This window comes from Aspergillus sclerotioniger, assembly GCF_003184525.1.
Source record: "Aspergillus sclerotioniger CBS 115572 chromosome Unknown BO94scaffold_2, whole genome shotgun sequence".
NCBI classification, from domain to species: domain Eukaryota; kingdom Fungi; phylum Ascomycota; class Eurotiomycetes; order Eurotiales; family Aspergillaceae; genus Aspergillus; species Aspergillus sclerotioniger.
In genome coordinates this window covers 855,679-869,568 of record NW_020290992.1, presented here as the reverse complement: position 1 = coordinate 869,568, position 13,890 = coordinate 855,679, and the positions used below count along the sequence as shown (strand labels likewise).

The window sequence follows — 13,890 nt, the reverse complement described above, 5'->3', positions numbered from 1 at the left end:
AAAGCCGGCAGAGCTATGCAGATCGCAGTCAGCAGCTTAACATAGAATAAGATAATGGGATTTAGCAGAGTTATTCAGAAGTAACCGTCCAAGTATAAGAAGCCGAGATTAAAGACCTTCTCCGTCATACTGGGCGCAAGATTAGAGTAGAACCTATATTTGGGAAAGCTGGTAGTAATAATACATGTATTAAAGATGCTACCAGTACTGAAATTATACAGAATTATGTTGCTGATAAGTAATAAAGCAGCCGCATTTTCCCTGGGAAACCCGTGACAACAGTCAGGCTAGGGGCACGTGTGTCTGATATACAAGCTGATCAGAAGACTGTGAAAAAACAGAAATAAGATCATAATCTGCTGGATCTCTACAAGCAAGGAAAACAAACTGCTAGGCCTTGCTAAAGTACAGGCCAGGACAGTAACCTAAGAGGACCCCATGCCATACATACAGCTTCCCAGGATGAAATCAACCACTCTCAATATTACATAATCCTAACAAGACACTAGCAAAGGCCTGCCCGAGAAAGTAGGCAAACACATGAAAAGGGTGGATGCGGCCCTCCCAGGCAAGCACACTTGACTGCTGTATGATTAATTATCGTGCAAAGAAGCAAGCGTGCTGGCCCAGCTCCAGACAGGCATGGCAAGATTAAACTGATATCTCTACTGAATCAACGTTGCGGAAACTGATCAGTATAAATATAGATAAGTAAGAAAGATGGTAAAACACTTTCTCTTTTGATGTCGGAGATAGACAGCACATCGGACAGAAATACTGCAATACACCAACACTCACCGGGGCAACATATCCTTCTTCCTGGGCGGAAAATCGCCCTCAGATAACCAAGACTGGACTCCAAACTTAGACTCAGTACGAGCGTCAATACGGTTTGCAATCGCCACTGGCCGACTCGACGTCGCTTAACCATATCGTTGAACACAAATCACCCACCCTTCCCGAACTAACCCACACCAACCACCTCGTGCCAGACATGGTAGACGCGCTTCAACTGCCGAAGATGGGATGTTGAACACTTGGAGAAGCGCCTTCAAGCCAGCCTACTAACAAAACTACTAACCCACGAGAATCTCCTACAATACTGATAGACGGCACGACATATGCTAAACGTGAAACTGTACGGGCTAGAAGGAGACATGGCACCCGGTAGGAAATGTACTAGTAGATTAGCGATAGTTGCCCTTTCGGCTCAGCCGCCGGGCGTTAATAAATTGTTTGTTTTGTATTCGCTTTTTTTCGAGTCCTTGGGACGCAATGGCAGCAGAGGCGTCTGAGGCCGCGGGCTTGGAGGTTATGGATGCAGACTAAACAACGGCGACGGATATACGGCCCCTTTTCGAACGTAGGAAAAGACGAAGGTGATTTCTGCATTAACACTGGTATATATTTACGCTGATATACAATCAATCCAGTTTTGTCTTAAGTACTCTTACTTTGGGGGGAGGGGGAAGGAAAGCAGGACGGGAGTCACATAAGTTTTCTTTGTTTCGAAAAAAAGCGAGCAGCTACAGGATGATCCTGAGCTTGGAGAGGGTACGGTAGCCAATAAGAGAGGGGTGGAGCTCTCATCACCCCTAACACACGTCGAACGTCCACCCGAATCTGGAGCTAGCTGCGCATCGCCGAACCTGACCCCAGGTAATGGTTTCGATTCTGACGCAGATCAGGCTCCAGGAGGGAACAGTAGTGAACATCCATCGTGCTACCACACTGATCCAGCAACTGGAAACACCGCCAACTGAAAATACCGACCGAGAGTACACACGCCTCGGGGCGCCACAACGCCCCCGAGGAGTCCCGTCTGCGACCTGCACAGCGTATGGATATATTATGGTACATAGAGAACAGCCCCCCAGATGCGGAACAAGGTCCCACGAGATACACTACGCACTCTGGCAACAAACACACGGAGCTTGCGGGCTACGCGACATACCTGTCATGGCCTGGGCGGATGAGCAGATATATGGAATAGAACATGATAAGATGATTACACATGAGATTGCGGGGTCTGAGATCCGTCCCTAAGGAGTCTTGCACCAGAACCTCCCGCCGCACAGGATTCTGTCATACCTTGAGCTCGGCCTGAGCTCGGACGGGACCCGATCATTGACTTTTGCTGCCGTGAACTGGATCACCCACCGATGAGACGGCGGGCGGAGTGTGGGAAGCATTCGCGGGGAGGGGACTCTCAAGCCAAAACGACCTGGTACCGCCTAATAATGACGGCAGAAGAGATAATACCCGCTTACACACATGGGCAATATGAACCAGCAGTAATGAAATAGAAACTGAGAGTTCTCAGGCAAACGTAGGATGTTGTTCATAGCTGCACCCCGAACCGAACCACAACGATTAGTCAGCTTGATTATCATGGGGGAATATCTGTAAGGATCACCAAATGTCAATAGAATCAAAGCACGCGAATGTTTTGAAGGCTCCCTAAGGGTCAAAGTAAGGATACTTCTTTGTTGATAGCCCGAAGACAAGAAAAGGGTCCGCAACGGACCGATAGACCGCACAAGATGGATGGCTCATCGAAGTTGATGGGTATGCAAAATTGATCACTGTTCAACAGCAGTGGGGCCTCAGAAACGATGGGGGTCCACGAGCTAGGTTTATCTTGCTTTACATTCAAAGAGTGTTGAACCGGTAAGTTGCGAGGCAATAGTGCTTTGCACTAGCCTGGAGGCTACGCGACAAGCTAGCTCAAATCAGGAAGGAGCTCCACCGTTTCTGTCTGACCCTGCCCGGCTCATGTTCTTCGGTTATAAATCGTTAGCCTTATTTCTCCAAGAGCTTATCACGGACTACTCTCGTCGTGATCTTACCTTCCCGAAAAAGGATAAGGTAGTTGCATTTTCCGGCATAGCTGAGCGTATTAAGGAAGCTCTAGCTACTAAAGTCAGATACGGTGTCTTCCATTGCTTTCTTTCTCGGCTTCTCTTGTGGAAGCGGGCTGGAATGGAGAATGATCAAATTTTTTATGACGATGATTATATGCTGTCGTGGTCTTGGATGCTTTATAATGGTAAAATTGACTTTTTGACACAATCGGATCTTAAAGTCCCAAGACACCAAAGCCTGAGCTTTGACGAGTCCGAGCGCGGCATCAATATCGAAGTTCGACAATTCGAAGGTTGTTATACGCAAGAAAGGGATGGAGAGCATATAATATTCACCAGTACAAAGAAGGTCGAAGCTACGAAGGAAGTCGAAGTCGGCATCCTACATTTTGACACGAATTCGGCGGCCAAAGTTAAGTCTCGGGACTGTCTTGTCATCGGAGTGAGTAGAGATGACGATAAGGATGACCCTAACAAGGAATACTATATACTTACCGTACAAAAAACATCGAAAGAGAAAGAGTATGAAAGGCTGGAAGTTGGGCGAGTGCGAGCCGGCTACGTCTCGAAAGGAAGTACTTCTGGGAAGCTTCTGTGACCTGGCCGTTTCCCTCTATTCCATGTCATTGGACAACAGCAGCACGATAGTATTATTGCTCAAGTTGAACGAACTGAAGTAAATTCAGACAAGGATTCCTGGTGTTCAGCAGAGTAGTTAGACAAAAGGCAGACTATCAAAGATATTTCAGTTTAGTACTGTATCTCATTGCTGCTTGTCATGCCGTCATGAAGACCCTACTTGCTCTGGGGTAAATCAATGGTTGGGGTCTTTCGTACATAATAATAAGAGCATGGTGTAATTGATTCGTTCCTCTTTCAGCTCGCTGTCTTTTGTAATTCCCGTGCAGAAGAGGCCTGGGTTGTAAGGCTCATTCGCGATTCTTCTCTTGTTGAACTGTTTCTTTGGACCCACTAGTCGAGGAAAACGCCTTGCTTACGCTGCTAGTTGCAACTTGGAGGCCAATTACGTCCTGTAGAAACTGCCATTCCGCCTAAGTACAACGCTCTGCAGGAGGTATTCACCTAAAGTTCTCAGCATGGTTGCTGTCATTAGTCACTGGCCTAACCTATGTTTGTAGCTTTATGACCGCCTGCTTCCTGCGCTCGGCAGCTTCATTGGCTTTCGAGATTGACTTGCCACGACTGGCTGCATATTACAAATAAGCTAAATCGGTGCTGGCGACAAGTACGGAGACATCGCTCTACTACTTTCTGCACCACGGTATAAGAACTGTGGGGTGGTTTAGAGAAGCGAAAAGCAATACGAATGTGGACACCTGAGCATTGTTCCGGACATGGAAGCTTCTAGGTTCCTGTAAAGCTTTTACAGGTACTGTAACAAAAAGGAAGTAAGGTTATAATACTTACAAAACGGGACCAGTATTGCCAAGGAGTCTAATATGCACACTAAACGTATAAAGACTAGCGCAGGAAGGCTATGGATTGGGAAAGAGGCTGAGCGTCAAGAGGTAGGCATGGTGGTTTTGCAAACAACTGTATACCGTATACCTAACCATAGTCCATTTCATATACCCATTATGACGTGACGCGTGGCCGTTCCGGGCGTCGTGGTAGCAATCCGCAGTTCTCCTAAATAAGAGTTGTCGTGTGCTTGAGCGCTGCCCTTATCGGCGCTTTCTGCCTAGCGAGTCCCCTTCCACTTAGTGGGTTAACTAGCAGGGGTCCGTAACAGATACGTAATAGAAGAATTATATGACATTATGCTGAGAGACGATCCATACCACCGGTCGTTATGTCTCTGTAACATGCTTACCGTTATTGGTTAGCGTACATATCTCAGTCTTGGCAGTGGGGCCTTTAGAAAAGAGAACAGTAACACAGACGGAAGGCGATTCTGAATCTTACGGTACACTTGCAGGAAAAGAGCTGTGTTGGCGGTGTTTTTAGGATATCGAACCTAGTCACACGTAGGAGCATCCAAGATTGTAGCGTTGACACAGAACTCCTGGTCACATTACGTAGTGATATTTGCCGGTATACCGCTGGTGCTGTTATGCAACCGTCCATGACACCTAAAGCACAGATCACTCTGGGCCAGTTATGGCTACTGTGGTGCAACTTCGGATCCGTCCTCAAATCCCCAGCCGACAGTGGTGGTCTAAGATGACAGCTCGAAAGTGCTGCGTCATTCAGCTCTATCCGCGGCCGGTCATCGGGCGGGAAAGAATCTGCAGGAGACGAATAACATACGGCCCTCCCTAAGAAGAATTCGTCGCAGGGCCGCAAGATTCGCTTGATGCAGGCTGCTCCTTCTCCGGTCTCGGGGAATAATGATGCCCGCAGTACTTGTGGGCTGCTCGGCTACATTTTGGATGATGATGTTTTGGACAGGGAAGACCGGCTGCAGGTGCGCTTTTCTTAGTGAAAGTTCGTCTACGGTTGGGAATGCATCACCGGTCGCAATTAGGGGAATGCCCGACAGTTAGAGTCAACCTACTACTGTCTTGGTCGAGAAGAATAAACGGCCTGTCCAGGAGAAGAGATTGGTGGGGACCAGACGATCTGTTCACAACTCATATGGATCCACTCAGTGGGGCCTCCCTGGCTATAGGTGCAATTAGCAGGCGTTCAACACCCTAGTCGACTTGAGAATGAACGGCCCTGCTCAATGAGGGGGAACGGGGGCGGGAACGAGGGAGATGACAACCATGAGACGCTCAAGGGCGGTGTGAAGCAGACAACAGAGAGATTCAATTTGTATCACCTGTACTTCGCTGCAGCTGCCCAGTGTTAATGAGCAGCTGCGTGTGATTAGAGTTCACCAAAGCTGTAATAGTTGTTGCACTGAACCAAACTGCTTGCCTTGTCTCCACAGGTACATAACGGTACGGCTGCGCACTGTGCCAGACGCGCACTTCGCATGGCACCGGCAACTGTCGTTCCAGTGGGATGATGTCCTCAATGGTCGCTCCGAACCTGCTGCAGATGCGACAAACCTTCCGCTAGACTCCCTTACAATCAATGCCCAAGTCCAGACATGGTCAGGTATGGCAGCTTTTACCAAAAAATTCTTCGGCGACCACGTAAAGCCGCTCCTATACCCATTTTTGAACTAGCTCCCTAGTGGGAAAGTTATCAGAGTACTAAAACTGTGCAACTTGTGCTCTGGTTTTGCAACCACACATAGAATACGAACAGATTACCAAGAAGAGACCCATGAAATCTGATCTTGGTCTAATTCCATTTACATTGCGTAATAGCTAAAGCTAGATCGATTATAGTGGGAAATTCTTGGTGTATCCGCTCAGTTACCACGAAAATTTGTCCAGGAACGAACGAAAATGTCCAGGAATACTGAGAATATTTGCAGCCTCGTGTATTACTTTATAATTAAATAAAAATCTTAATTTAACTTACTGAATAATGTAATCACAGATCAAGACTTTATTTATTTTATTAAGTTTTTAAGTAGATACTTGTCAAACCCTAGGATCGCTTCCCTGTTCCTGTTAGCTTAGCTTCACTGGTATACGTACTGTCGAACTGAATCGAGGTGGTATCAGGCTGATGACTATCTAGGAATAACTGGTCTTGAACAAGAGAAGAGAAGTAAGGCCGAATAGTGCCGCGCAATTATCCGTAAGTGAGTGCAGACGAGTGTTGTTGCTAAGCTTTTCTAAACATATGGTTACTTAAAGACAGTATTATTGAGCACGAAGAACAGAACTATCTAAGTACAGGAAAGAGCGTCCTTATATATCCCATTCTTCGTATACCGAGTTGTATACCGTCCCGTGTACCGTATACCATATACCATATACCCATTCGTATACCATTCCATATACCCGTGGTCACGTGATGCGTAGTCGTTCCGGGCGTTGGTTACTCGAACCGAGTTTCCACCCGATAGACGTCGCTGATAGTCCGGCCGTTGCCTTGTCGGTGTCTTCTGCCTGACGAGTCCGCCTTACTAGTAGCTTAACTAGCAGGGGTCCGTAACAATACTTTAGTCTCAGCTCAGGTACCATATATTTTATTATATCAGTAATACAGTATTAATTTAAGGATTTTATAGATTCTGGATACTTTATTAATAAAGTTAATCTAGCCAGTTTAAATACCTTAGATAGCTTTTGTCAAACCCTAGGATCGCTTCCCTGTTCCTGTTAGCTTAGCTTCACTGGTATACGTACCTTCGAACTGGGTCGAGGTAGTGTCAGACTGATGACTATCTAAGGGCAACTAGTCTTGAACCAAGGAAGAGAAGTAAGGCCGAATAGTGCCGCGCAGCTATCCGTAAGTGAGTGCGGACGAGTGTTGTCACTAAGCTTTCCAAACATATGGTTACTTAAAGACAGTGTTATTGAGCACGAAGAACAGAACTAGCTAAGTACATGAAAGAGTGTCCTTAAATATCCTATCCTCCGTATACCATATCGTATACCATCTAGGGTAGATCGATGGTCGATCCAATCGCGATCCAGGATCTCAGTATACCCTGCGTATACCTTCAATGGTAGATTCAATGGTAGATAATCACGTGACGTAAGGCCGCTTCTGGTGTCACTCAAACCGGGATTCTACTCGATAAGAGTTGCTGGTCGTCCGAGACCTGCCTTGCCGACACTTTCTGCCTGACGGGTCCGCTTCGCTAGTAACCTGGCTAGCAGGGGTCTGTAACAGCTTTCTTAATCTTTAATTTTAATAGAGATATACAGGGTCTTCCTATCTCTAGATACTAGTTAAGAAGTTCTAGTTTAATTATATTAGATTTTCTAATAGAATTGAGAAATAAAGAAGTAATATTATTATAAAGATTATTATATTCAGAAGTATAAGGAATCTCGTGCAACTAAGCCAGGTCAAGGATTAAAAGCAGAAGTAGAGATAATAATATTTAGAAAAGGTTTTTTTTATAATTACTTCTGAATTTATATTTTTTAATATTAATAGTGATTTAGATATTTGAATAGTATTAAATACTGCTTATTTTAGCCGAATCAGGCAAGAAAAACACGTTTTTTATGTGTAGATAGGTGGTCGGCTTGGTGGTTATTTTAGTATTAGGATGCTGGCTGAGATGCCCGCCGAGACGCATTCCAGTAGGGGGTAGTGTTCCGCTAGGCCGTGGATCTCTCTATCGTGGTGGATAGATGTAACGATAGAATATGGAAACCTGTGCTTTGCTCAGTGGCCCAGGATTAATGCCCTTTTGTTTTAGACTTTGGTCACAAGACGGGACAGAATCCTGCAGATGACCTAGCAAAATGGGGCAGTTCCCTCCCCTAAACCCTGATGTAAGGACAACAATGGCCTGGGCGGTCTGGGGTTAGAGAGGGTAGGAAAGGTACCGGTATACTACGGAGTACTGAATGATTGCGCTACACCTTGACAATATATTTAGAGGGTAAGAGAACTTGGATACCTTTCAAATCTTTTGCTCCATAATCCTGTCCAGTGCAAAAATTAGTAAAGTTAGTGAGAGTTAATTAAGGCTGGGAAACTCATGATCCATTCCAAATTCTGTGACAATGGAGTATAGTATCGTACTGGGGACATTCATGGGCACATCCCAATGCAGTTAAGCGCAATTTTGGATATGCTCCGGGGATAACGATGTTCCGACCGCTCGTTGCCAAGAGCATCCCGGCCAGAGCTCATGGATCTCTCCGAACGACATCATCAACGGAGTTCCCCGCGCTTCTGGAAGGGAGTGTCAGCAGTTCCAACGTTCTGGGGAGACCGAATCGCCTGGAGTCCGACTTTCCGATAATTCCTGACCGTGGCAGAGGTCCCTCGCCACAGAGCGTTCTCCTAACTGCTGGCTGCTGACTGCTGACCCTCCGGATTGGGTATGAGAATCGGCCTGCTCTCTGTGCATGCGCTGTGACATGATTATTGATAAGGTGAGAGGATTTTCACGTGCGCATCCACCCCCATAGCCAACCACTATTGCAAAATTATCGGTATAGATGCCTTTATTTCTCAGGTTATGCTAATAACCTCATCTACTCAGGTCTCGGCCTGCCTTCTCCATAATACTTACCACACGCTACATGATGACCATCTACCCATAACGGAATACCGATTGACCCGAATTCAGAATGGAGCACGCAGTTCAACAGCAGGCGTCAAACCCTGAACCTCGAAAGAGTCACCACAAGTCCGTCCGTGTTGCCTTTGGGCCGGATCTGGAAACACACATCCCCCCGCGCGACAGATCCCCCGCGCCTGTTCCCGGTCACCACCGATCCTTCACTACCGTTGAGCCGAAGCAGCCCCCTGTGATAACCCCCGAAAGACCGACTAGCTCTTCCGCAGGCGAGAACCCGGCTCTCATAGAAAGCAATGGCCGACTGATTTCGGATCGAGCGTCGGATTCCGCAAGGCCGTCAATGCTGAAGAGGGCTCGAAGCGACTATGGCCCCAGAGTGGGACTCGATAAATCCTTTGCAGGGGATGAGGAAGAGGACATCGCGATGAGACATGGATGGCAGGAGGAGTATACTTCGAGCGAGTATCTGAAAGTCTTGCACTCGGTAAGCGGATCAAAGAAGGTCAATATTCAGAGGTCTGATCTTCCTAGAATTTCTACATGTACTTCACAGAGAAGCGCCATGAGACGAACGGCATCCCCAGGGATCCAGTCGGAAGCTGGCCTAGTCAAGACTGGCGAATGAAGGACCGCCTGAAGACCGTCTCTGCTGCGCTAGCCATATGCCTGAACATTGGCGTCGACCCGCCCGATGTGGTCAAGACGAATCCGACCGCTAAGCTGGAATGCTGGGTCGATCCCACGTCTACGACTGGCGGTGGCCATAACAAGATCATGGAACAGATTGGGAAGAAACTACAAGAGCAGTATGAGACACTTAGCTTAAGAACTAGGTACAAGCAATATCTTGACCCATCTGTCGATGAGACCAAAAAGTTTTGCATATCTCTGCGACGTAACGCCAAGGACGAGCGAGTGCTATTTCATTACAACGGCCACGGCGTTCCTCTCCCTACTCAGTCGGGGGAGATTTGGGTATTCAACAAGAACTATACCCAGTACATTCCGGTGTCACTGTACGACCTGCAATCTTGGCTCGCCGGACCTAGCCTGTTCGTCTTCGATGTTTCACATGCGGGAAACATCGTTCATAATTTCCACACATTTGTCGACAAACATGAGAAGGAGAATGTCGAGGCGAAGAAGCGGGATCCCAATGCCATCGTCCAGAACTATGGCGACTGCATCATCCTCGCGGCATGTCAAAAGGCCGAGTCGCTCCCTACGAATCCCGATCTCCCGGCGGATCTCTTCACTTGTTGCTTGACTACCCCTATCGAGATTGCTCTGCGCTTCTTCATCCTACAGAATCCCTTGCAAACGAATATCTCAATTGACGATTTCAGGGTCCCAGGCCGTCTACAGGACCGCCGGAGCCCACTAGGAGAGTTGAACTGGATTTTCACCGCGATCACGGACACTATCGCCTGGAATACCTTACCACGGGCACTGTTCAAGAAGCTTTTCCGTCAAGACCTTATGGTGGCTGCTCTGTTCAGGAACTTTCTGCTTGGCGAGCGTATCATGCGTACTTACAAATGTCATCCAATCTCTTCCCCCGAGCTTCCAGAAACTCATCATCACTCATTATGGAAGAGCTGGGACTTGGCAGTTGAGATGGTCTTGTCGCAGCTACCGGCCCTGATTGACCATGAGGAAGGTCGGAGGCAATATGAGTATCAGCACTCGACTTTCTTTGCGGAGCAGCTTACCGCTTTCGAGGTTTACCTGTCTTCAGGCCCGACGGAGAAGAATCCCCCAGATCAGCTGCCCATCGTGCTTCAGGTCCTTCTCAGTCAGGCACATAGACTCAGGGCACTGATACTGCTGAGCAAGTTCCTGGATCTGGGACCTTGGGCAGTTCACCTGGCCTTAAGCATCGGTATCTTCCCCTACGTCGTAAAGCTCCTGCAGTCCGCAGCTCAAGAGCTGAAGCCGGTGATGGTCTTTATCTGGGCAAGGATCATGGCTGTCGACCATACGGTGCAAAACGATCTGTTGAAAGACAATGGAATCCACTACTTCATCTCGATTCTCAATCCGTCGTCTCCGATTCCCGTGGGAAATGCCAGCGAACACCGAGCGATGTGTGCGTTCATCGTTTCAATCTTCTGCAAGAATTACCCTCAAGGCCAGAATGTGTGCCTGTCTTCTGAGCTTTTTGACTCTTGTCTGAAACACCTCATGGATGTCGAGAATCCTCTGTTGCGCCAATGGTCATGCCTCTGCATTAGCATGTTGTGGTCTGACTTCCCCGAAGCCAAGTGGATGGGGATTCGGTGCGCTGCCCCTGCCAGACTTTGCGAGCTGAATTTCGATCCAGTCCCCGAGGTTCGAGCTGCAATGCTCCATGCAGTGACAACGTTCCTGGGTATTCCAGATTTGACAGACCAGGTTGCCCAGATTGAAGAATCGCTGGCCATGGCGGTGCTGCCCATGTCATCGGACGGCAGTGTTCTTGTAAGAAAAGAACTCCTGGTCTTTTTCTCGACGTTTGTTAGACGCTACCAGAACAAATTCCTGGTTGCTGCGTACGAAGAATTCCAGGATGAGAAACAGAACCTTCTCCTCAAACTGGAGCAAGATGGTACCCGAAGCCTCTACCTGGAGGATGTGCCCAATGTCTCTGCGAATGGCTCCACGGATCCCAGTCATAGGTCCCAGACATTATCCAGGAATACAACCTTTGGTACCATTTGGAAACAACTACTTATCCTTTCTGTTGACCCCCACCCCGACATTGCTCAAGATGCGGGCATGGTGGTTGACTTCATTCATATCTGTCTCCTTCAATCCCCCATGGCCTCGCTAACCAATAAGATCCGGAATGAGATTCTGGATCTCTCAAGCCGCATATCACAGAAGTTCCAGGTCCGGGAAAGGCCCGAGTCCAAGAAGGCCGCACCACCACCGACGCCTCCCTCCGTTGCACCCCCAAAACAGGAGGGCTACCTCTCATTGAGCCTCAAGCGAACGGCAAGTGTCGCCGCGTCGCTCAAGAATCTGGCATTCGGCAATTCATCACCGGCAGAGGCGCAGTCGCAGCAAGCCTCAACGGCCCCGAAGAATCGAGTGCCCATGACGCCGAGAGGACGAGCTCCCCCAGAGTGGACGCGCCCCCCGGAGGTCAACGATCAAGTCGCTCCCGCGACGGCATATCACCAGGCTCCAACCCCTACGTCCCGAGGCTTTGAACCCAGAGATCCTTCTGCAAACCCGACGATTCCCTTGATGAGCAGATTCCTAGATTGGTCCACAGAGGTAATCCTAGAACTCTTTGATTTGATGAGCGCAAAGAACCACCTTGAGTATGAGCAACTTCTTACCCCTATCCAGTATTTCCGGGAACCCCAGATGAAACCCAACGAGCCCGATGAACCCGGCAGTGCGGATTACAACGAACGCCTTTGGAGACGGAGTCGCAACGAGAAGATCATCGCGGAGACCCAGCCCCTGAAAGGAGTCGCCGGTAGCAGCCGTTGGGATAACTCGTTGTCTCTCCTGTCTAACAGCAGCCAGCCTTTGAAGATGTGTTTCCATCAGTTCGAGGACCACCTCGCGGTCGCGGATGACCGGGATACGATTGCGTACGTGTCAGAGCCTGCGCAGGATGAAGTGTGCTAACCTCGAGGTAGTATTTGGGACTGGCAGAGCCACAAGCGCCTTAATCGCTTTTCCAATGGAAATCCAGCTGGCTCAAAGATCAACGAAGTCCGCTATATCAACGAGGATGATCAAGCACTCCTGATGACCGGTTCCTCAGACGGAGTCTTGAAAGTGTTCCGGAACTACGAGTCCTCAAAGAACGTTGAGATAGTCACTTCATTCAGGGCCCTGCCAGAGCTCATCCCCAGTAACCGCAATGCCGGCCTGGTTCTTGACTGGCAGCAGGGTCAGGGTAAGGCGTTGGTTGCAGGTGATGTCAAGGTCATCCGAGTGTGGAACGCAGCCACCGAAGTGTGCACTAACGTATGCCTCATGTGCCCTAGCATTGATTCGCTTCTGACTAGTGTATAGGATATTCCCGCCCGATCTGGGTCTTGCATTACCTCCCTGACGTCTGATCAGGTGGCGGGCAATATATTCGTGGCAGGATTTGGCGACGGTGCGGTTAGAGTGTTTGACCAACGCCTTAAGCCGACGACGTCTATGGTCAAGGTCTGGCGCGAGCACAAGCAGTGGATCACGAATGTCCATATGCAACGAGGTGGGCTGAGAGAACTAGTATCTGGTAGTCGAAACGGTGAGATCAGACTGTGGGATCTCCGAATGGACATGCCCATCTCGACTTTCTCCGCCACCAGGGATACGCTTCGCACATTGAGTGTGCATGAACATGCCCCGGTGTTCATGGTGTATGTGACCTCCTCCCCTGATGCCTACAATCCCACTAACTTTAAACCAGGGGTACCAACCGACACGAAGTCAAGACCTTCAACGTCGACGGTTCCTATCTATCAACCTTCGAGCCGTACTCGAGCTTCCTCCACCACAACCGCTCTTCCCCGATTGCAAGCACCGCCTTCCATCCCCACCGCACTCTGCTAGCCTGCGCTGCCCTCAACGACAACCACATCAACCTCGTGAACTGCTAGCTTCAATTACCCAACGTCAACGAACCATTGCTGGAAACGGCATTCGCGTCAATCCCGCTCCAGAGCCATCCACCCCCCCCCCCCTTCCCCCCCATCCCTTCCACCCCTTCCCACCAGCAAATTCGGCGCTTGGGTTAGTACAGGTCTCTTTTCTTCCGGGTAATGTTCTTTTTTTCGAACTTTTCTTCCACCTACCCCTTTTTAATGGCAATCATGAAGCATCACTTTCTGGCGTAGGTCGGCTAGCTTTCTGTTGGCGCTCAGGCTTGTTTCTTCGTGCTTCGCTTCCCCCCATTGACAAGTGTCGCTTGTATATGGATGGACATAACTGTACAGGCAGACCCAGGTTCTTCTA

At 48.7% G+C, this 13,890-nt stretch overlaps 3 protein-coding genes across 3 annotated transcripts; all 3 read left to right on the top strand.

Annotated features, from left to right (window-relative positions):
* Positions 1-1,547: 1,547 nt before the first annotated feature.
* On the top strand, positions 1,548-2,257 carry BO94DRAFT_135745 (uncharacterized protein). Its single transcript, XM_025605694.1, has one exon. The coding sequence runs from the start codon at positions 1,663-1,665 to the stop codon at positions 2,044-2,046; it is 384 nt and encodes a 127-aa protein (XP_025472522.1). The 5' UTR covers positions 1,548-1,662; the 3' UTR covers positions 2,047-2,257.
* Positions 2,258-2,543: 286 nt separating this feature from the next.
* BO94DRAFT_600341 (uncharacterized protein) lies at positions 2,544-3,855 on the top strand (the record flags this gene model as incomplete). Its single annotated transcript, XM_025616346.1, has 3 exons — positions 2,544-2,568; positions 2,661-2,670; positions 2,727-3,855. The coding sequence occupies 3 exons, from the start codon at positions 2,544-2,546 to the stop codon at positions 3,460-3,462; spliced, it is 771 nt and encodes a 256-aa protein (XP_025472521.1). The 3' UTR covers positions 3,463-3,855.
* Positions 3,856-8,989: 5,134 nt separating this feature from the next.
* On the top strand, positions 8,990-13,535 carry BO94DRAFT_541859 (ubiquitin-binding TORC1 subunit KOG1; the record flags this gene model as incomplete). The annotated part of the gene is made up of 5 exons (XM_025613063.1): positions 8,990-9,424; positions 9,472-12,527; positions 12,576-12,909; positions 12,958-13,295; positions 13,346-13,535. The coding sequence occupies 5 exons, from the start codon at positions 8,990-8,992 to the stop codon at positions 13,533-13,535; spliced, it is 4,353 nt and encodes a 1,450-aa protein (XP_025472520.1).
* Positions 13,536-13,890: the final 355 nt, after the last annotated feature.